Source organism: Leopardus geoffroyi, chromosome C3 (assembly GCF_018350155.1).
Source record: "Leopardus geoffroyi isolate Oge1 chromosome C3, O.geoffroyi_Oge1_pat1.0, whole genome shotgun sequence".
NCBI classification, from domain to species: Eukaryota; Metazoa; Chordata; class Mammalia; order Carnivora; family Felidae; genus Leopardus; species Leopardus geoffroyi.
This window is the reverse complement of record NC_059338.1, coordinates 137,240,373-137,263,084: the sequence shown is the minus strand read 5'-3', so window position 1 is coordinate 137,263,084 and position 22,712 is coordinate 137,240,373. Positions and strand designations below refer to the sequence as shown.

At 40.4% G+C, this 22,712-nt stretch overlaps 1 protein-coding gene across 9 annotated transcripts in view; it reads left to right on the top strand.

The window, feature by feature from the left end:
- The first annotated feature begins 430 nt into the window (after positions 1-430).
- Positions 431-22,712, top strand: part of TRIM55 (tripartite motif containing 55) — a 44,409-nt gene continuing 22,127 nt past the window's right edge. For 5 of the 9 annotated variants that reach the window (XM_045455055.1, XM_045455049.1, XM_045455053.1 and 2 more), the window contains exons 1-7: positions 432-771; positions 1,352-1,524; positions 7,909-8,074; positions 10,273-10,368; positions 21,870-22,103; positions 22,449-22,471; positions 22,575-22,699. In XM_045455055.1, the coding sequence (XP_045311011.1) occupies positions 604-771; positions 1,352-1,524; positions 7,909-8,074; positions 10,273-10,368; positions 21,870-22,103; positions 22,449-22,471; positions 22,575-22,699 (985 nt within the window). In that variant the 5' untranslated portion in view covers positions 432-603. Of the gene's footprint in view, positions 772-1,346; positions 1,525-7,908; positions 8,075-10,272; positions 10,369-21,869; positions 22,104-22,448; positions 22,472-22,574; positions 22,700-22,712 lie in introns of all 9 variants that reach the window. The other 4 variants (XM_045455050.1, XM_045455048.1, XM_045455057.1 and 1 more) reach the window with 3 other exon arrangements.

Here is a 22,712-nt window from a genome sequence, read left to right as displayed (position 1 = left end):
TGAAGTCAGGAAAATGATTTTTGAGACATGTTTTGTTTGTTTTCATGTAAGATGGTATGATCACACTACTTTTGGTGACCTGCTTCCTCAATTCTCCAGACAGAAATGCATTCGTTATACAGTTAGACTCTTGGGCTGCATTCTCCCCAGTCCTGGAGAAACCCGTCACCACGTTCTTATTGAGTGCTCACAGAGGGCATGGCTCAGTGACTAGGCATGCATATTTGCATTTGTTGTTGACAACTGTCAGCTTCAACATCCCTCTCCTCACAACTCTGTCTAAATGGGGTTTGTAATCCTTCTTCCCACTCACTCTCTTCACTCCCTGGGGCAGGAATGTTGGCTCCTGTTCTCTGTCACCTGTCAGAATCCATCTTCCTGTCACTGGCTTATATGGACAAGTCAGCCCACTGTCACGTGACCCCCCCTGCTGCTAAAAACAGCTCAGGCACCCCCTCTGAACCTGGGCCTGAAACAATGTCTTCCATCGAAAAAACCGTAAAGGACACTTGATCACCCAATCCTTGGAATTATTTCCAGGAAACACTTGCAGAAACCATTCGGAGCACTTTCCCTGGCAGTGCACACGGGGACGGCCAGGAGATGAGCGCATCTTTGAATTATAAGTCTTTTTCCAAAGAGCAGCAGACCATGGATAACTTGGAGAAGCAACTCATCTGTCCTATCTGCTTAGAGATGTTCACGAAACCCGTGGTCATTCTCCCCTGTCAGCATAACCTGTGTAGGAAATGTGCCAGTGATATTTTCCAGGTAGGTTTGTTTGGAATTTAGGGGGTAAAAAAGATTCTCTCTTCTTGGAATCAAGTCCTTAACTTGTAGGTGAATTCTTTCAGAAAACTTTATAAGGCTACATTCGTTTTTAAGAAAACCATTTTTTTAAATGATTTGCTTTGTGCTTTGCTGTCTGCCTCCTCCTTACTCCTCCTTACTCCCAAATCTAGTTTTAACTTAAATACTAAGAATCCTATTTGTTTAAAAAAAAAAAAAACCAAAAAAAAACCAAAACCTTCAAAACATTGAATCTGCTTCAAAATTGTAAATGAATTGCTTCCTAAGACATTAATGTTAGAGTTTCTGGCTAGAGCTTTTGGTAATAAAAATGTTGGATGGAAAAGTGCCTCATGCTGAAAATGGTACATGGCGGTTGACTGTGGATAAAGTGCTGGGCCTGTATTTTAGGACCACTTGCTGCTAAAGCCCTAAGGGATTATCTTATGGCCAGCTTAAAGTAGAAGTTGATCTTGTTTGTAGTAACAGAGAGTGAAAAGAAGTCTCAGAAAAGCTACCTGTGGCATTACTTAATTCCTCTTTTCTTGCTTGGCAAGAACAGGCCTCTAACCCGTATTTGCCCACAAGAGGAGGCACCACTGTGGCATCAGGGGGCCGGTTTCGCTGCCCATCCTGTAGACACGAAGTGGTTCTGGACAGACATGGGATATATGGCCTTCAGAGGAACCTGCTGGTGGAAAATATCATTGACATCTATAAGCAGGAGTCGACCAGGTACTGTCCCTTCATGTGTCACACCCATCTGAAGCTTGGTTTTGTGTATTTGTTTGTTTGTTCTAACAGATCAATCTGTCCAATGCTCATTTGCCAATCACAGACATTGTCTTACAGGAAAATGTTTTTCCAAGTGAGTCCTTACCAGTGTGAGAATCACTCATGGAAAGAGAAGGGAGCTGGTGCCCAAGACTTTGCATCAATTTAAGAATGAAGTAATTCATTAACACTAATCTGTTCAGTAATACTGAGAGAGGCATAATGCGGCCTACCCCTCTCAGCCCTGTGTTACACATATTGTAGACATTTCTGCACTTCACAGGTCCTTCGTAGCTCCCAATTCTACATAGCAGAAAATTCACAGTACAAAACTTTAAGGAGAACTAACAGAAATGGCATTTTCCAAAATAGTCCGGTTCCTAGTTTAGACAACAGTCTCACCTTAAAATTGTCTAGATGATCATAATAAAAAACAAATTTCTCTAACATAGTTAATCATTGTATGGACTCTGGGAAGTTACAAAGCAATGCATAGTCCTGCCCTTCAGCAACTTAAAGTTTAGTGACATGGGTGGGTGGGGGAAGAAGATGGCATTTGGGTTATGTTTCTCTACTCTCTAGATTGTATTTGCTGCATACTCTCAGCATTCACCTGTTGGATTGATACTCAGTATATGCATCCATTCATTAAAAAAAAAAAAAAAAAAAAAAAAAAAGGCTTCTTCCTCATCTAATCACATTGGCTATAGAGTTCCTTTCCTAGAGACAACACCGTAGTAGTTCATTCCTAGAAGGCATGGTATGAAGAGCCCTTTTTCAATTGTACACAGGTCAGTCCAGTCCACAAAGCTTGATAGCAATATTGAGACCATCTGGAAATGAACTCATTGTGATTCTTATTAGGAGACATGTATTTATGGAACATCTGCAGGGCTTTAAGAGCCTAGCACTCTTAGAAGGAAAGCTGTTCCATAAATCTAACATATAATTATTATAATCATTATGGCTATTAGTTTCTGCTTAAGATTCAAACTAAATTAGATAGTGCCAGGATCTAGATGGAAGTGGGGGAAGAAGAGTAATTACCGATGACATATTACAGAGATACAGAGTCAGCTATTTCCTTTGCTTCCAAAGTGTCTGCAGAAGAAGGAAAATACTGTTGTTGCTGCTGTTGCTTCACAGATCTGATTTCATTGTTTTACATTACTTTAAAATGCGAATACACACATTGTCTCTTAAAAAAAAAGTCAACTAATAACCAACCAATTATTAAGGGTGTTGATATAAGAACTGATTTAGTGCCTAGTACAGTGTCTTGCATAGAATAGTTGCTTCATAAGTGCCAGCTAATTAAGCAACACCAAAAAGCTTCTTACATGTTCTATTTATTGCAATAATTTCCTTTTGCTACTTGCTACAGTGAGAGCTTGAAACATGGGAAATAATAACAATGTTATGAAATCCAGAGAAGAAAGATGTTAAAACCTGTAGCATTAGCAAAACCAAAAGACATGTCCTTACTTTAACTATAAAGTCTACATGTGCATCTGCCAAAAAAGTGCCCAGGTGCACAAACGGTATAAAGGTAATGAACCAAATTTCCAACAATGAAGCTTATAGCTGGGTGGACCAGTGATGTTTTTCTGATTATCAAGTTCTTCTTACACTGTTATTTCTTGAACTTGAGACTCACCTTGGGACATTTTTACTTGGTAGTAAAATCACAAGTTGCACAGAGGGCCCAGGTACATGTTTGGGCATACACCCAGGTGTTCCCTGGAGGCTGTCAGCCTTGCCAGCCCAGAACCCTGCGCCTCAGAGAACATTAGGCAACCTTAGAATAACCTTGGATATTCAGAGTGAGAGGCACCCATCTCTGGCTCACAGTCATTGGTGTGGGGGCAGAAAGGAGAGGGGCTGGTCAACTCTGACCTCCCACAGAAAGACCAGACATTGTAGGTCTCAACAAAACCTGGCCTTATCTCGAATAACTGCCTGGTGCTGAACTAGCCACAGTTTGGAGAGGTGGACACGAGAAGGAATTTATTTCATTAACAGTAATCACAAAAATCATAATTAACTTTATAATAAGTAAAACTAATATGTGCCAACCACTGTTCAGGGTGCTTTACACATGAATCACATGTAATTCTTTAATCTGCACAACAATCCTGTGAGATTGTGATTATTATCATTACCTTATTAAAAACTTTGAATATTCTACCCAAACTAACTCATATACATAATTTAAACATTCAAATAGTACTAGGACACCTCTAATGAGGCCCACACTCCCACCCCACTCTCCACCCCCAAGTCTCACTCCCCAGAGCCAACCACTTTTAATTGTTTTAGCTGTTTTTCTGTTCTTTATCCCCCGGTGACATCTGTATATTACAGATCTGTGTACTCCTATTTCTGATTTTTCAATTTAGACATTCTCTATGGACTTTTCACTGCAGAAAGTCAGGACAGTGCCCTCACGTCGTTGGGCTTCACCTACTTTTCCTCTTCCCTGGGTTGAATCCTTATTTCCTAGAGCCTACGTCTCTTTGTTGGTTTTTTCTACTGTTTTATATGGACCACATCCTCAAGCAATCTTCCGAAATATGCAAAAAAGTGCCCCGCTTTTTAGCCTCCCCCCACACTCCTGCCTTCGAAATACCTGGCTGCCGCAGTTGCAGAGCCTTTCTGGGGTCCCTCAGCTCAAGTCAGCTTGCTCCTCTCAGCCTTCTCCCCCGCAGGCGCTTAGCAGAAAGAAGAGTCACTTCCTTTCATCCAGAAGTTCTCAATTTCCCACATGTGGTTGACATCCCTTATCTGCTGTCATGTTGCTCATTTTTTGTCCTTCTTGACTTATATTAGAATGCGATTTTTAAAATTTCCCTACTCTCATTTTAGTGGGATTTCCATAGGAAACACAAATAAAAAAGGCACATGTTCATTCTGCTGTATTTAATTAGAAGACCCTCAGGCCAATTTTCAGATATGAATAAAAGCTGAGCCTCAAAGAGGTTAAGTAACTTGCCTGAGGTCACACAACCACCACATGGAGAAGCTCAGCTGGAATTAAGCTTTGAGATAAGTTTGACTTCAAAGGTACCACCTGTAATGCCTCACCAAGACCAGATGCCAACCCTTCAGGATTCACCAGGATGGTTCCAGGAACCTGAGACCAGAGACAGCAGGCTACAGACTCCTGGAGACTAGGCAGCACTGAGTGGCTAGGGGCCACTGCCAGCATCTGAAGCTGAGTTCTGAGCCACAACTGTGAGCTCAGCTACCCTCACCTCATGAAACTGCATTTACATCTTTATTCTACATGCCTGTTTGACCCAAGTCTGTTATATGTTTTAAGTTGTCTAAAGGTCTCTATTATACACTCGCTTTTAAGTGGGGACGACTCTGGGCCTGTGTAACCACCTAAACAAGAAAAACCTAATAAGGAATATGGGACATCGTTCTCAGTCTGTATTGCATTATGGAAAAATAATCACAACCAAAAACTAAGCATACAGCCTTATGGCTGTTGCCACATTTCCAAAGTGTTTGCGCGTACTGTATATATATATACACATATATATATTGTATACATACATATATGTACTCACAGACCTGAGCTCTGGTCCAGCTACTGACATCAGAACAGCACTTGGATGCAAGCTGCCCTCAGGAAATGCTTCAGGGAAGTGAGCCACAGAGGCATCACCTGTGCCATTTTCCAGGACACATACTCCAGATACATGCTTGACATTTATTATTATGAGGTGGAGATATATGGGACAGAAGGTATAGGAGGTGGAGAAGCCTTTGAACAAGCGAAGAGCAAACCACTTCTAGTCTCTAGAGAACCTCCAAAGGGCTTTGTCATTTATAAATGGAGTCTTCAGAATGTTGTCTGGTTTCTTTGCCACTCATGAGTGCCAAGTGACCCTGGTTTTCCCCCATATTTCACATGCTTTCCCCAGATGAATTAGAGCACAAGGAATACTGTCCATTAATCTGGCAAAGTCTCTTTCATTTCTCATTCATTCAACAAATATTTACTGAGTACCACTCTATGCAAGGCATTGTTCTGTTTTGGGCACCAGGGATCCAGCAAAAAAAAAAAACAAGACAAACCTGCCCTCATGGAACTCACATATTTGTGGAGGAAACAGATAGACCTGGGAAGGAAGATACATTTCTTGGTTGCAGAGTTCACTTTCCTCAATTGACTTCCAAGGATATGGCAGAATTTCAAGTTAGGAAGCCACAGATTTCATGGAAACCATATTGTTACGAGACCAGGTGAAAATTCTTTTCACAAAAATCTCAAAGCTGGAAGCCCATACAATTTCCTCACCAGACCCAGGTCTTACCCCCACAGCCCGGTCTCCTTGACTTGACTCCTACCTAGTGATTTATAGATATAAATCAGTATATTTTCTGCCTTTCTCTGAGTTCTGGGGCTGCAGGTATGTGGTACCACACATCAGTATCAATGGTTTACAAACCATTTTATTCATGTCTCACACTAGAAGTACATTTTACATTGTGATCCAATGACCATTACATACATGGATGGATATAGATATATAGACATGAAATATATACTTTTTGTTTCCAGTGCACTTAGATACATGTACATACATATGCATGTAAAACATACACATGCATCTATGTACACCAGAAATAAAAGTTTCAGGTATCATTACTTATTCTTACTAGGTGTAGCCCATGTATTTACTGTCTATTTTAGTTTGATTTTTAACAATGCTGGTCATGACCTCTAAATTGATTTCATGGCCCATAATAACCAATTTCACAGCCCATAAATACCTGCGGTTTTTTAAAAAGTGGATCTTGGTAACAACAGAAAAATTCAGTCCCAATCTTTTTTTTTTTTTTCAACGTTTATTTATTTTTGGGACAGAGAGAGACAGAGCATGAACGGGGGAGGGGCAGAGAGAGAGGGAGACACAGAATCGGAAACAGGCTCCAGGCTCTGAGCCATCAGCCCAGAGCCTGATGCGGGGCTCGAACTCACAGACCGAGAGATCGTGACCTGGCTGAAGTCGGACGCTTAACTGACTGCGCCACCCAGGCGCCCCAGTCCCAATCTTTTAAATAACGATGCTTATAAATATGTGTTTGGGAATATGAAGAAAGGTTTTGGATTTGTATTTACATTTTTCAGATACCTCTGAAAACTATTAACAACCTTGGTCTTAGATAGGATGTATAAGAATTCCAGGTTTTTGCGAGGCAGACTACACCCACATCTCTCACCATGTTCTCCAGAGGGGGCCTAGAGCACTACAATTTGACATAATTTTGATCTTGATCATCACACATAAATCACACTGATCATTAGGAGAATATACAGGGCCCCACCACACGCTGTGAACTTGAGCCGTTCCAGGTGATTCCACAGCAAGTTATTCTTAAATAGTAATGACTTGTCACTCCCCTTTCATGCTTTCAATTCCTCATCGCTTGGTCATCGTCTCACTAACACATACAAACCCAATGCTCCATTATTACCTGTTGCAGTTCCGAAAAGTTTGGCTGATGCTGAACTACTGGGAAAACTAAAACCTGGGGATTATCTGTGAGGTCCTTACTTCCAAGGTTACCACCATGTCCCAGAACAGCATTTTGCATTTTTCTTATTGCTTAAAGTACTGTTCACAGTCACTGAGCACACAATACCCACTCTTAGTCCCTGCCAAGTCCTCAATCGGGAAATTATTTACATTTAATGTTCTTAATGGCAGGAAGAGACCCAAACAAATTAATGAAGCACACACGGACATGTTCCTTCTTACACAGAGCTATTTCCATCAGTGCCTAGACTAATAATCAGAGATTTGGACTCCTCCAGCCCACCTCTATCTTCCTTTTGGTGGGAGAAGTGTTTGCTGGAGGTTGTAGAGTTGGGACCTAGTGCTTCTGCAAAGCCAACGTAAACTTGAGATTTAGCTTATCAGCAAACACTCCTTCTTTACCCATAATTGGGAAGTATCTCAAGAGACTTGTAAGTGTGTGCAGACAGTGCTGGAGCACACTCCTAACAATTTTCAGGAATTTTACTAGCTGTGTTTTAAACCGTCAATAAGTTTAAATCAGCCATGATGGGAACCCTCACCACAGAAATTGTCAAACACTACAGATCAGAGTGTCCATGTCCTATCCCCTACTCCAGGCTGGTCGTTAGATATCTATCAGCACACCACTGCTAAGCCCAAAGGGCAACTGAATTTGGAGGTTTCCGAGGACAAGAACAGGACCTTGGAAGTTTTCTGGAATAGCAATACTAATCCCACCCCCCCCCACCCCCCACCAACTCTGCTTTGCTGCAATGGGAGCTGACACATTTATCTGCCCACCTCCTCCCAGACCAGAAAAGAAGTCTGACCAGCCCATGTGTGAGGAGCACGAAGAGGAACGCATCAACATCTACTGTCTGAACTGTGAAGTGCCCACCTGCTCTCTGTGCAAGGTCTTTGGGGCACACAAGGATTGCCAGGTGGCTCCCCTAACTCACGTGTTCCAGAGGCAGAAGGTAACAGAGCCTCTCTTCCTCTTCTCCAGCCCCTTCCGAATTTCTGTGTGATTGGCTCTCTTTGCTGAAGGGGACTGCCCAAGCCACGTAGCCCTGAGGCCTGGCGGCTCAGAGCGTGGAGTGGTGTAGTGCTGGTGCAAACATGGCCACACACTAGATCCTCAAGAGAGTAAGGGGACTGCTAGCGAGGGAAGGGGTGCCGAGGCTCAGGAAGGTGTGCAGAGGGCAAGGGTCGCTTGTTATTTGTGCATCTGGGAGGTTGCTGAAGACAAGCAATGTGTTGGGACCTGGTCAGAGCTGTTTGAAGTTTAGACTATAGATAAGAAAAGGATTAACTTTTCACGCCAGTCACAGGAATTTTTCTTCATTCACTAAAAAAAGCTACTGTTTCCTGCACCCTTCCCAGGCCTTTACTCCCCCAACTCCTACTGTATTAGCCTTCAAGTCCAGGTTAAACTGGCTTCCTAGGCTTTCAACCTAGGCCGCTTGCTAAAAGGACTCCTCTCAGTTTGGCACATGTCCCAACCCCCCGCCAGGGCATCAGCCTCCTCACCCTGACCAACCACAGCATGTCCCCAGCTTATCACTAACCTGCCAACCCAGTTTCATCCAATGGCAAGTAGCAACTTGCCCATTTGATGCAAATAAACGTGCAGTTGTGTGCTTAAATAGATGCAGCCACTCCCCACACCTAGAATTTGAGGAGCTCCATATCTAGCTCCTGTCTATGAAGAATCACACGTCCCACATTTGGTAGATATTTTACTGTGAGGGTCAGAGTTGGAATCAAATGTGAAAGCCAAACTTTTGGGCAATACCAGTCATGACCAGTGAGTGCTAACTGCCAAAAAAGCAGAATTTAGCAAGACATCTGTAACATTTATTTATTTTTCAATCCATTTGTGGTTTATTTCCCCTTATCCTTCCACACCCACCCATCCCCCTCAAGTCATGGCATGTTAGAACTGAATGGTACTTGTTTCACACGATTTCCCTCAGAGCCCTAGGAACTCGAGTGGGATGGACAGGACAGACTGGCAGGACTTCTACCCCACTCCTGTTTGGATAGAGCAGCTTCACTCTTATCTACTGGGATTCCACATTAGCTTCCTTTTTCTGAAGAAAGGGTTCTGAAGCTTTACAATGTTTTACAACCACTGTTCTGGTCCAACCTTCCCACTTTATATCCAAGAAATTTAGGGTCCACATTGATTACATGTTTGGCCAACATCATAAACAAGTTAAAGGCAGAGTTGAATCAAGCAGGTAGGTCTCCAAAGTCCCCATTCAGTGCTCCCTGATAGCCAGTCTTGGAAAGCAGAGAGGAATTTCAAGTTGAAAACCCTCCCCTTAGAACCAGTCAAATGCTAGAGTTTCAAGTTTGTAATAACTTAGTCTAGTACGTATGTATTTGCACACCTAGCACATAGAAGGTGCATATTAGTTGAGTCAGTGAATAAATGAATATTTACTATTGAGTCAGTGAATAAATGAATATTTACTATTCTCATTTCCCTAGTAAAATGGATCCTGAGCTACACTAGGAAAATAATTCATTTCGGGTCTCTGAAGTCACATATCGGACTCCACTGAATTTATAAACAATATTTATAATTACTTAGCTTGAATATGCTATTCTCTATAATCTATAATTTAGTGTTTATGATGTTATTAGCAAGGTCAGATCTCAGTCTCCATTAAGAATTTGGTGAAAACTTCTTATGTGGATCTTGAGAAACTTAACAGAAACCCATGGGGGAGGGGAAGGAAAAAAAAAAAAAAGAGGTTAGAGTGGGAGAGAGCCAAAGCATAAGAGACTGTTAAAAACTGAGAACAAACTGAGGGTTGATGGGGGGTGGGAGGGAGGGGAGGGTGGGTGATGGGTATTGAGGAGGGCACCTTTTGGGATGAGCACTGGGTGTTGTATGGAAACCAATTTGACAATAAATTTCATATATTGAAAAAAAAAAAGAATTTGGTGAAAACTATGAAACTTCTTCCCAAATACATTTATATACACATCTAGACAGAATTTTATTACAAGACCAGGAGGTTCACAGGCCTTATAAGCCTGTTACTCCTATGGGGTTCAGTGGACACTGGATTAGGAATCCATGAGGATAATACTACAATTTATCTACAATCAGGGCTGACTAGAAAACTCCTAAAACTTTGCACCCCTCCTTTCTCTTCATTAGTCTGAGCTCAGTGATGGCATTGCTGTCCTTGTGGGAAGCAATGATCGAGTCCAGGGAGTAATCAGCCAGCTGGAGGACACCTGTAAAACTATTGAGGTAAGTCAAACAACTCCAGCTGGTACACCAAGTACACCAAGCCTGAACTCCTAGGGGGTTGTGGCTGCCTCAGTGCCACACAATCTTTCCTTATAGAATGACTGCCTTCCTCATATGTCTCTAAAACATTCTCCTCCTGGCTCAGGAAGAGAAGTTACCATGTGAGTCAACAAGGCAGATTTTACCACATCTACTGGGGTGGTTGTTACATTTGCTGTTTTTTTTTTGTTGGTCAATCCATTTTAAAAGATTAGTTAGAAGAAAAATCAATTCCCAGTAATGAAAATAAGTGTTATCCACCATTATAGTACTATTTCTTTGTGGAAATCCAAATTTCTTAAGGAGTACTAGTTAGTGCTTTGGAAAATCATGTGCAGGTTTGAGCTGCATATCTACACTCTGACAGCGGGGCCACAAAGGGGATAGCAGAAGGAGGAAGATGTGTCTGTGGTTACAGAATGATTTAGTCATGGATTTCATTGAGACCAGAGCTCTGGCTCATTCATATCTGCCCTCTGCCTGGCCCAGTGCCTGGAACATAATAAACACTTGATACAAACTTGGTGAACAAATGCATAAATGACTGGCTATTTAGCTCACACTGAAGCTTGGCATATAAGAAATACTGTAAATCCACCCTTCCTCAAGATCAAGTATAAACTGTGTAATTGCTGAAGGCAAAAAGCTGAAACCTAAAGAGATTTAGCTATGTGGCAGATACCTTTTCAAGAACTGAAGATTCACAGACTAGTTAAGCCAGGCTGCACAGAGGACAGGTGCAAGACAGCTGGGTTGAGTGCAGGTCTCTGGATCTGTAACCTGGAGCCATTTATTACTCCCTGCTTTAAGTTTTGGGGTTGTTGGTTCTTGTAGTTGGACCTCAGATGCAGTGTTGAGGCATTGTACTGCTCAGTCTGTAGCATATTGTCTGTATTGCTGTAGGCAAAGCCCCTCTTATCTACTTATTTCTTTTTATCTCCATATCCCAGTCCTGTTCTCTTCTCTGTACATAACCACTCTAACATGTTTGGTGTTCTGTTCACTTATACTCTTATAAAATGTTGATTATTTTATATGCACATCTTTTACTTTTATAAATGGTAATGTACTATATTTCTCGTTCTGCTTTTTTTAAATTATGTATTATGTTTTAAAGATCCCTTCTCATGTATGTTCAATCCTTCATTTTTCTCCTCTGTAAAAATGGGGCATAGTACCCACCTTACAGAGTTACTGTGAAAAATTAAGCATAAGCAAAATGCTTAGCACAGTGCCTAGTATATGGTGAGTGCCTGATAAATACCCTGTTTTATTTTATCATTAGAAAGGCAAATTCTATCAGAAGCCAAAGGCTGGTTCCTGGATAATCACTTCAAGACATTGGCCATAACCATCTCATTTTAGATTTCTACACCATTAAAATCAATGTCCTTTCTTCTCCATACCTATATTCCTGTAAAGATCATGATAAATCTGGGATCCATTTACAGAAGGGAGGTTTTCTTTTGGTGAAGAGCCCAAAGAGATTACAAAATGGACAATATAAACTCTTACCTTTTTACTTATTTACAGTAAAGGCCAAATACAACTTAATCAGTAAACCATGAATCAGCACTCCAGTGTGGTGCCATGTTGAGTCTTGGGTGTATAAATAGGAGTGGGTTGCTTGTGGGTAAGTGAGGTAATCTCTATACTCATCTCTGGTCAAGCCTTCATCAGAGATCTCTGTCTGGGACATCAAGGCTGCAGAACACATACAGGAGAAAAGCTCTGGGGGTCACATTTGGCCTTGAGCAAAGAAATGCAAACAAACCGGGCTCCCTGTAGCCAGCATGGGGGGGTGGGGGACACTGAGAGGGCGGTGAGAGATTTGACAACTGGTTTTCTTCCTGGAGGCTGGTCAGGGGCACAATAGGGAGCAGCTGTTTTTTCTTTCACTGTGAACAAGACAAGCAGGAACAGGTTTGAAATTAAGTCAGGAGAAGGGATTTAGTGCAGATATCAGGAGGAACTTCCAGGCAGTGAGGTTTAGGATTATTACTCCTATTATTACTGATAAAAGTATTCATCAAACATGACACACTTTTATAAGTACTTTCACAGGCTACTAGACAGATGTAATTGTTCCCTGTAGGGCTTTCAGATGAAGCTGTAAATTGGCAGGAGTCTTAAAAGTGTCCATCCCTTTTACCTATTTATTTCACTTCTGAGATTTTACTTTAAGGAAATAAAACAGTATAGAATGTATATATTCATAAATAACCCCTATATATATTTATATGGGGAAAAACTCCAGAAACCAAAAGGTTAGGAGTAATGAACAGTGGGACTACTGTCTTCCTTATATATTCCTATATTTCGCATTTTTGTAAAGAGACCTGGACATTTTTTTAATAATCAGTAAAATAAATATAGAATGAATGTTGCTCAGAAAAGCACAGTTCTTTCCGATCAGTTTAGGAGGCTCATCTGCAGATGTAGGTATTGGCTCAGAGCCTCATGGAGGTCTCTGATTTTATGATCCCTATTTGATGCAAATATCCTCCATTTGAAGAGGACAGAGGACAGAGACACTGCCACAAGTGGCCACATGGTGCACCTGTAATCACTAAAGTGCTCTCCCACAGAGCGTGGGCAAAACACCAGAGGCTCACTTTGCGAGCACTAGCCTGCAAAGCTGCATGTAGTGAAGCACACGAGGTTCTTGGCTTAGAGTGAAATGATCCTACCTTGCAGAGCAGGTGAATTCTGTACCAGAGTTCAGGGTCACAGAGCAGAGCTCCTGTGTCTCCCATTCTCGCTGGGGTAGTTGTTTTCCTTCCTGACTTTGCTCACCACCTGCCTGGAAACATTTTCTGGGAAGCCATTGGTGGCTCCTGGCCAGGGGGTGGGGAGCTGTTGTTTAAAGAAGTCGCTCTTCTGATTGGTGAAGAACCCCTCAGGGATGGGAAATGGAGTAGTCCCTGGGTGGGCACTATCCTTCCCCAATTACCTTGCCTCTTCCCACATGGGGCCCAGACACCTGCCCTTTGGTAGGAGTGCCCATCCCTTGTACGTGTCTAATTTTGTCCTTGATCATGTAATGTCTTGCAGGGCTGGTCTGGTCAGGCACCTGGCCCAGGATCAGCCCTGGAGAGCTGCCGAGCTTAGGCTAAATCACACTGTGGAATCCTTGTTATCATTTAAAAATAACGTATGCTTTCCCTTTCTCCCTCTCTCTCTGCTGCTCCCCAGTTCATGCATGTGTGCTTGCTCACTCTCAAAATAAGTAACATTTTAAAAATTAAAATTAAAAGGGGCACCTGGGTGGTTCAGTCAGTTAAGTGTCCAACTCTTGATTTCGTCTCAGGTCATGATCTCCCAGTTTGTGGGAAGAAGCCCCGCATCCGGCTCAGTGCTGACTTTGCAGAGCCTGCTTAGGATTCTCACTCTCTGCTCCTCCCCTGCTCTCTCTCTCTCTCTGTCTCTCTGTCTCTCTCTCTCTCAAAACAAATAAATAAACATTAAAAAAATTTTTTTAAATAATGTATGCAATTGATATGAGTTTACAATGATTATGAGAGTGGCTTTGAAAAGAGCTGTAGTCATGAAAGGGCAATCTGAACTGTGTCAAAAGGAGGAGTGGCATTTTTTTTCTCTTTGCTGTGGATCTGACAGTGGGTGAAGGAGCCTTCAGCCTTTTTAGTACTCCTAGCTGAATGTCGCACAGGCTGAGATGTTCCCAGAGCTCTCGACTGCAGGTTGGAGGGCCTTCTAGGCTGTTCTATATAAGCCCAGCATGGTCTGGAGCTATACTTGCCTTTCCAGCCCAGGAAATGTTCTGGGATAGGCTAGGACTCAGAAAGAGAGCTGCTGGTTGGAGTGGACAAGTGCACTGCCTTGGGAGCTCTCTGTTTCCAGAATACTGTGCTTGGCTTTCCTTCCTCATTGCTAAAAATCATAACCTCTGTCTCTGTCTTATAGTCTTTACAAAGGGCATTTATCCTATGTCACTAGATACCCAAGAGAGTAGCCTATTAATTCCGGTCCTCCTGAGGCTGACAGACAAGCAGACCTAGAAATAATCCTGTTTTGTATGGATGCATGTCTAAAGGAAACAGCTACAAGTTGAATAATAACTATTTGATCTTGAGCATTTCCATTATCTGAAAAATGAGGACTTTAATAAGATCCGCCAATGATTCTTCAATGACAACAAACCTATTGTATTTCCAAAACAATAATTTTACCCAAATAGCTTTTAGGACACTGTCCATGAAGTTACAAATATGACATATAAATATTGTAAGAATCACTTTAATAAGCATTCCAGAATTTTTAAGGCAACATTTCAAAGGCAATAGAACATATGCTTAAAAGAACAGGTTTCAGAGTTAGACTTTTAGCTGTCATTTAACTATGTGACCTTGGGAAGTTACTTAAGCCCTTTGTCCCTCAACTTCCTCACTGGTACACTGGGGTTAATACTACATTCTTCACAGTGTTATTGAGATGACTAAATTGGGGTAAGAGGCACATGCCAGGGGCTTGATAAGTGTTACCTCATATTATTCTCATAGTCAGCTTGGAAAGACGACACTTATTGTAACAATGCTAATAATCATTTGAACCACTGGAGCATCTGGAGCATCTTTTAAGCAGTATCAGAGTAAGACCTTCAGGGTCCTGAGTAATTATGATGCAGAGCTAAGCAACCCCCTTCAGATGGAAAAACTGAACATGAATGGCAGGAGATATTAGCCCTATTATTTATCTAAGAGGCAAAATACTGGCAACCAAGGGAGGCTGAGGCTCTTCTGGGAGACGAGTTGACTCTCTACTACGTATGGGAGCAAATTAAATAACTTCTCAGCTTGCCATGGGGCTTGTGGCTTTCACTGAACCAGAGGACCCAAGTCAGTATGGCTCACTGGGCTCTCTGCTCTAGAGAGTTTGCTCAAGGAGTTTTAAATGATCTGGAGAAGAACCCCAGGAGTAAGTTTTAGAGACCCATTGATTAGAACATAATTGTTCTTCTAACATGAAGTGGGTGGCAACGTGATATGGTAGAAAACAGCATGAGTTTGGGAGTCTGGAGACCCATGGCTGCTGGGTAGAGTTGCTCTGCTGAGCACTGCACAAGGGGACCCCGCTGATGGGAGAGGAGCTGAACTCCAGTTCATGTGCCTGGAAGGAACACCTTATCCTCATTTGTCTGCCTCTTTTCTTGTATAGCCCGGTGGAGACCCACTTTTTCATCCTAGTCTGCACTTGTGGAACTTCTCCCAAGTGCTAGAAATTGGGGCTTTACCAGTAAATGTTGACTGATTTCCTCAGGAGAATCTTTCTATTTTAATACAGTTCTCTCTTTAGTAATATTAATCTGCTTCCCCCCCTTCTTTTGGGGGTGGTGGGGAAAGGAAACCCTATTTGGCTTAATGAAGGGAATTCTAAAGTACTGTATTTCAAATGTAGCTAACTGAGCACTTCCAGACCCAGAGCTGCAGCCCCAAACGAGAGTGTGCGGATGAGTGCTGGAGGTATGCAGTGCGTATGTGAATGGGCTGGGTAGAGCCACAGTTGCTCAGTGACAAATGGTGGGCTAAGAGCTTATCTTCAGCTCTATTTTGGTCACAGAGGCATGTTCCTTACATGGTAAGAGCAGTGGTTACAATTGTCTTAGGTTTTCCTGTCATAGCCCTGGCACATTCTCAAGCTGGGACTGACATTGCAGGGTCCGGACATATAATTTATGTCTTAATACTGTAGATAACCACTCTGAAACTTGCCAGGAATAGGAAGAGGCATTTTAGAGACTTAAGACACTGAAATATCCCCACATTTATCTGAAGTCATAGAGTCTTGGAACTGTAGTCAAAAGGGACCTTGGCAATCATCCAATCCCAACCCTTATTGTACAGATAAGAAAATCATCCTGAGATTAAATGGCTTCCCTAAGGTTGCACAGTTTTCTTTTGAGCACTAAACGAAGCAGAGTCTTGGAGTATCTACTTAAATATCTATTTTCTGGGAACATAGAAACTTTTGAGGACTGAATATCCCTAGATACAAATCATATTTCATTCATTCACTCAGTCATTCAGATCATATTTCTCAGGTGTGCATTATACACCATATTCTGCACACATAATACTGGAAAATAGTGATGAACTAAACATAAAAGATTCCTGCTCTCAGGAAGGTTTTATTCTAGTACAGGAGTTAGACAATAAAACAAATAAATAACAAGATCATCTCAGAGAGTAATAAGTGCCTGGGGGAAAAGGTGAGTGACTGAAAATCTAGCCATTAAAAACAACAGGATGATGGTACTTTGCTTGTCTAACTATCTACTCTTTAGTATAAGATTGTCTATTGTTGATTTTTTTCCATGGAAAGCTCCTTTTTGCAACTGCATATCTTATATCTTATTACCATTAAAATATAAAGCAGACTAAAAATTAGAACTTGTCAGTTTTAACATTTCTATGAAAGCAACAGCTAAACAATGGGCTTTAGATGAATATTAAAGATTACCTACTCACTTCGAAGGAAATGACCAAATGATTACTTGATTTTTTTCTTTTTAGCCAAATATTATGACATTGGTTAGAAACAGATATTCTACCTGTCATCATTTTGCCTTTTTAATATGGGCAGCATAGTTTTCCCTTTATAAAATCACCCCTTTTTGGTATATTGCATCCATACTGGGTTCACCTTAGAGATGGGATGGATTTTATTTTCATTCAAGGATCACGGACAACTTTTATTTTGTTCTTCTAAGAAGCCAATACATATAACTGTCCTGGCAGACCCAGGAGGTAGGTCATGTTGCAGCTGGAGGCTATGCATCAGAATATGCTTGGAGGCCAATGCCTAGGGCATTCATGATGGAAGTTACTTCAGTTGCTAAACACACTCACCCAGGTATGCATGCATGCACATGTACATGTGTACACACACACACACACACACACAGGACATAGGAACCACAGATATCAAAAGGAAGAAAATGGAGAATATTTGAAAACATAAACTTGAAAGTTTAAAAAGTATGTATCTTGATTCAATTACTATCCAGAGACGTTGGGGGAGGGAGAAGGTACAGAGCCAAGAATTTTTACTGAAGACTTTTTTTTAACCCAGCCTTTTTACTGAAATAAGTAAAATAGAACATTAAAAGCAAAAAGAAATCTTTGAGGTGAGGAAGTTTTTGTGGAGAAGAGATAAAGACGGTTGCTATCACGCTTTTGCAGGTAACAGTCATCCTTTAAAGTGTGCTACCTGCAGACATTTTGATAATGCAGAAGTCCACGTTTTTCCCATTCCATTTTTCAGGTTACTGGAAAGTCACTGTTGAAAGCATTTCAGGTCCACATTTACAAAGGCACAGTAGGTACTGAAATTCAGAGTAATCACTCACTAGTGAGCTGGCCTCTAAGAGCATATTTTTCTTTCATAGCATATACTTGTTCCCTAATTTCCTCGGAGGAGGGAGTTGATAAGCTGAGGCGTTTGTTGTTAACTGACCTTCACAGCATTTTGAAGGTCTTGTAGTCCAGAAAGATGGAAGGGTGCCCACCTTAGTCTTAATGTATTGCTTCTACCTCAGAGAGAATAAAAAAAATAGAAGAATTTTAATTTCAGGGAATTATTTCTCATTTTAATCTGACATTAGGTTAACCTGAACATCTCAAGTTCATTTCTAAAAGTCTGTAAGTACTAGTTTCATAATTCCAAGAAAGAAGCATACTTTCTCTATTTCAGAAACCGATTTGTCTGACTCTTAGCATATTTTGCACAGAATTATACTAAAGGCACATTAATGAAGAAAAAAAAGAAGTTAAGGTTTTTTTTAAATTAGAGATTAGAAAATATAATAATTTTTCTACCCTTCTTATGAACACTGGAAAACTACGGCAGGTTTTCAGATCTTCTAATGCCTGGTACATAGTAATTAGTGAATTTTGCTGAAAGAATGAACTAATGAATATAATTCTGAAACAATTGGAGTTTTCTCATCTTTAAAAACCTACTTACTACAGAGTAGATTTGTTAAAAGACATATATTCAGTTCACAGTACTTCACATAAAATTTTTTTCAAGTTACTTTCAAGTATTTCACAGCAAGGTGTGGTAGGAGTAACAATGACCCAGGAGTTCAAAGTCTTTGGCTATAGGCCAGGAACTAACAATAAATGGCAGAATGCCTTGAGAAAGTGATTTAACTCTGCTGGGTTTCAGTTTCCACATGAGTGAAATGATTGGTTTGGAGCAGGTTACTTCTGATATTCCATGCAGCTTCAAAGTTCCACAATTAAATAATTCAAATCAAGGAAAATAGGCTTCAGCACTTCTTTGTTTGAGAGACCTGGGAAGTATGGATCCCCCTACTTCTCTGCCAAGTTGACCCCTCCCTCAAATCAAGGAAAATTGGATCTAAATTTAATAAGCACTGATATAGTACCTATAATATGTCATGTAATATTATAAGTGCTTTATACAGTATATAGTCATATAATAATAATAATAATAATGATAATCAAGCATATGCCATGCACAGGATAGAATTTCCTATACTGTAAATAAGTAAATAATATAGATGCTATTAAAATGATAGATTCAATATAGTACAAATCAATAGAAAACCAGAATGTAAATAAAATAATACTTGGAATTGAAAATAATGTATAAATAAAGTGGCTATTTCACTTAAACCACTAAATCAAACACTAGCCATGACACATGACATCAGTCTCATAAATAATTTGGCTTAGAAGAAAACGTTTGAGAAACAAAGACATTGTACCAGTATCACATCTTAATACTCAGTATATATGTTTCAAGTGCACAATTCATAAGCTAGAAACCATCATATGTTTGCAGTAAACAGTAGAGCTTCTGAATGTCAAAGAGACATATTTCAGGAATGCAGTGGGCTCAAGTTTGCCTGTAAGCTTAGAACAGAAAGCAGTCCAGTGAAAGAAAGTTTGATTGGGAAGCTACTAATTGGCTTCAGTTCTGAGGCCTCGTAATAGTCCAGATCTCATGCTAAAGGGCTGGAAATAGACGCAAATTTGGCAAGCCCAGCAATTTCCATGTCTGGACATGCTGTATGGACCCTAGTACTATTACTTTGACAACTGCCAAGGTGCTCCATGGATTTTCATCCCCTCCTCCAATCTCCTCTGTTCCTGCTCTTTCTTTAGTCAGGCATTACTTCCACTAGGAAGTTTTTCCTGAGCCACCCACCCACCCCAGCTCCCTTTGAATGGCCCCCATCCACATACTTCTATAAAACCTGGTATAAAGCTCTAAGATATTTAAATTATTCAGCCTACTAGGTTATTATTGTATTATTGGCCCATAGTCTTTCTCATTCAGTGAACCTGAGCTCCTTAAGAACAGGAATTATGCTTTAGTTCATTGTTGGGTCCCCAGAACCTTGCATAGTGCTTGACACAAATGACATGCTTAAGAACCGATTGCTAAATGAATGAATGGATGCGGGATGATAGCATTAACCAGTAATTACTATTAAAGTGGTTAGAATCATTGGATCTCCATCATGCTTTATTATTGGTTAGAAAATGTGATGAGAATTGTGTTCCAAAGGAGGCAATGGAGTGAGGGGTGTTATTTCTTGTTAATTTGTGGAATATCTTCATAATCAACAATTTGCTTTAGGTTACCCATTTTTTCCCTTACTCTGAGAATAGTAGAAAAATTGTGGAGAAATGAAACACATTTTTAAAAACACAGTTTTAAAAAACCTGTTCAACAATATATACTGAACATCTATTGTCCGAAGTGGTATGTGTCCCAGAGAGACTCAGATTCTATCTTTAAAGAGACTATACTTTAGATATTTAAGAAACTCATGTGAAAGAAGAAAGTGATACTTGACATCTAAGAGACCAATGTTTACTAAAATGAAAGAACATGTAATAAGGGTTACACAAAGTTCAGAGATGTCAAATCAATTGGCTGCATTCCCAAGAAGCCCCCACCAGACAGGAAAGCTATGTTGGATCATCAGGTCTCAAAACTTGCTGTTAGCTATAAAGTTCCTGGACACAGAGATGGTCAGGTCCAATGATACTGGCATGTATACATAACAAGCTTACTGGAACTTGAAAAAGCAAAAGGACAATGACCAGGCCATCTGGAAAGTTAATGATGTTTTAAACATGGACTCAAAGAGAAGGGAGCTAGATGGTACTGGAGGTGCTTCCGGCACACAATGCAAATGCATAAGTTTGAATTCCCATACAGCCTTTCTCTCCAGGAATCAAAGACCAGATCCCATATTTCTCTGTCTCAGACAGTATTGGATAAATAGAGGACCAGGTGAATATAGGTGTATGGCATAAGTGGTAACTATTATGGGATTTCAGAAGAATTAAAAGACGGCATTCAGTCATTGAGATCAAAGACAGTTTTATGGAAGAAGTGGTATTTCAACCATGTCTTTAAGATTACTTAGAGTTTGCAACTATGAATTGGGAAAGAACATTCTATACAGAGGGATGATGATGAGCAAAGAAAGTGAGTGGTTCGTTTTTGCTGGACACAGGGTATGTGATGAAGAACAGTGCAATGTTATGAAGGAAAGTTGGAACCAGGTCAAGGAGAAGCTGGAAAGCCAGTTATGAAGTTTAAATATTATTCTCTGGACAATGATTAGTCAGAGAAAAACACTATTCCCCAGACAAATGTACTCCAGGAAAATGAATTTGTTTGTAGTGTATGAGTTTGCTTGAAGGAGGGAATCCCAGATACAGAGGCTGGTGGGAAGCTTCCGAATCTCCAAGGGAAGACTGAAACTAGAACAGCAACAGTATAAGTGGAGCAGAGAGAGACTGAAGGGTACAAATCAGGAAGTACCATAGTTTTTCCTTATACACACACATATACACACACTCACTCCAAAGCAAAATATAAGCCTTAAGCTATATAACCAATATATATATATATAAGCTATATAACCAATATATACATATATATAACCTATATATATATATATATATATATATATATATAAACTGTTTTAATTTCTATGAAATTCCCCATTTACATAGAACATATTGAAAATTCGTTGGTCCATTTAGTCAATTTGGTTGATTTTAGATTGTCTGAGTATCAAAGTGAGATTTTCAAAACATCAGCACAATGGGAATCTATACCCAAAGGACAACTTCAAGGGAAAGAAAAAATATACTGTATAAGTAAATTTATCTCCCGAAGTATCCAGGTGATTTTTTAAAAATATTTATTTATTTTTGAGAGACAGAAGAGTGGGCAGAGAAAAATGGAGAGAGAGAATCCCAAGCAGGTTCTGTGCTATCAGCACAGAGCCCAACAAAAGGGCTCGAACTCATGAACCATGAGATCATGACCTGAGCCAAAATCAAGAGGCAGTTGCTTAACCGACTGAGCCACCAAGGCACCCCAAGGTGATTTCTCCAAATAGGCACTCTTTTAAACACTTTCTAACATGAGCTAACTTCAACTAACAGGAATGCTGCAAAAAACAGAAACAGGAACTTTGTGAGAAGTTTGATTACCTGTATGGCATCCTGGAGGAAAGGAAGAATGAAATGACCCAAGTCATTACCCGAACCCAAGAGGAGAAACTGGAACGTGTCCGTGCTCTGATCAAAAAGTATTCTGATCACTTGGAAAATGTGTCAAAGTTGGTTGAATCAGGAATCCAGTTCATGGATGAGCCAGAAATGGCAGTGTTTCTGCAGGTAAGTATTCTTTCAGTACCTGATGGAACTAACCAAGAAGGTGGGTGCTGGAGAAGTAGTTGTCATCATATTTTTGTTATTTTATGCACACAGCATTTTGATTTATTTTACCAACTAAACTATAAGCTCATTATGTGTTCATGTCTCCATCTGTTTAAACAATTTCATAAGCATATATTTAAGGGACCATGACATCGCTTAAATATAAGAGGGTTCCGGTATAAAACAGCAGTTATTCATGGCATTTAGAAACTAAGCTCTGAGATTTTCAGAGTCAGCGGAGGAAAGAATAAAGTCTTTGATGAAAAGAATTTAAGTAGGTCTGTCTTTTGTTTGCTTTCACAGAATGCCAAAACCCTGTTACAAAAGTAAGTAATTTTCATTTTATGGAAAAATGCATACTTTTCATTTTTACCCAAGGCTATCAAATGTTAAACGGTGACAAAAAGTGGCAACTTGTCTTTGTTGCAGAATTTCTGAGGCATCGAAGGCATTTCAGATGGAGAAAATAGAACATGGTTATGAGAACATGAACCACTTCACAGTCAACCTCAATAGAGAAGAAAAAATAATACGCGAAATTGATTTTTACAGAGGTTTGTTATTCTT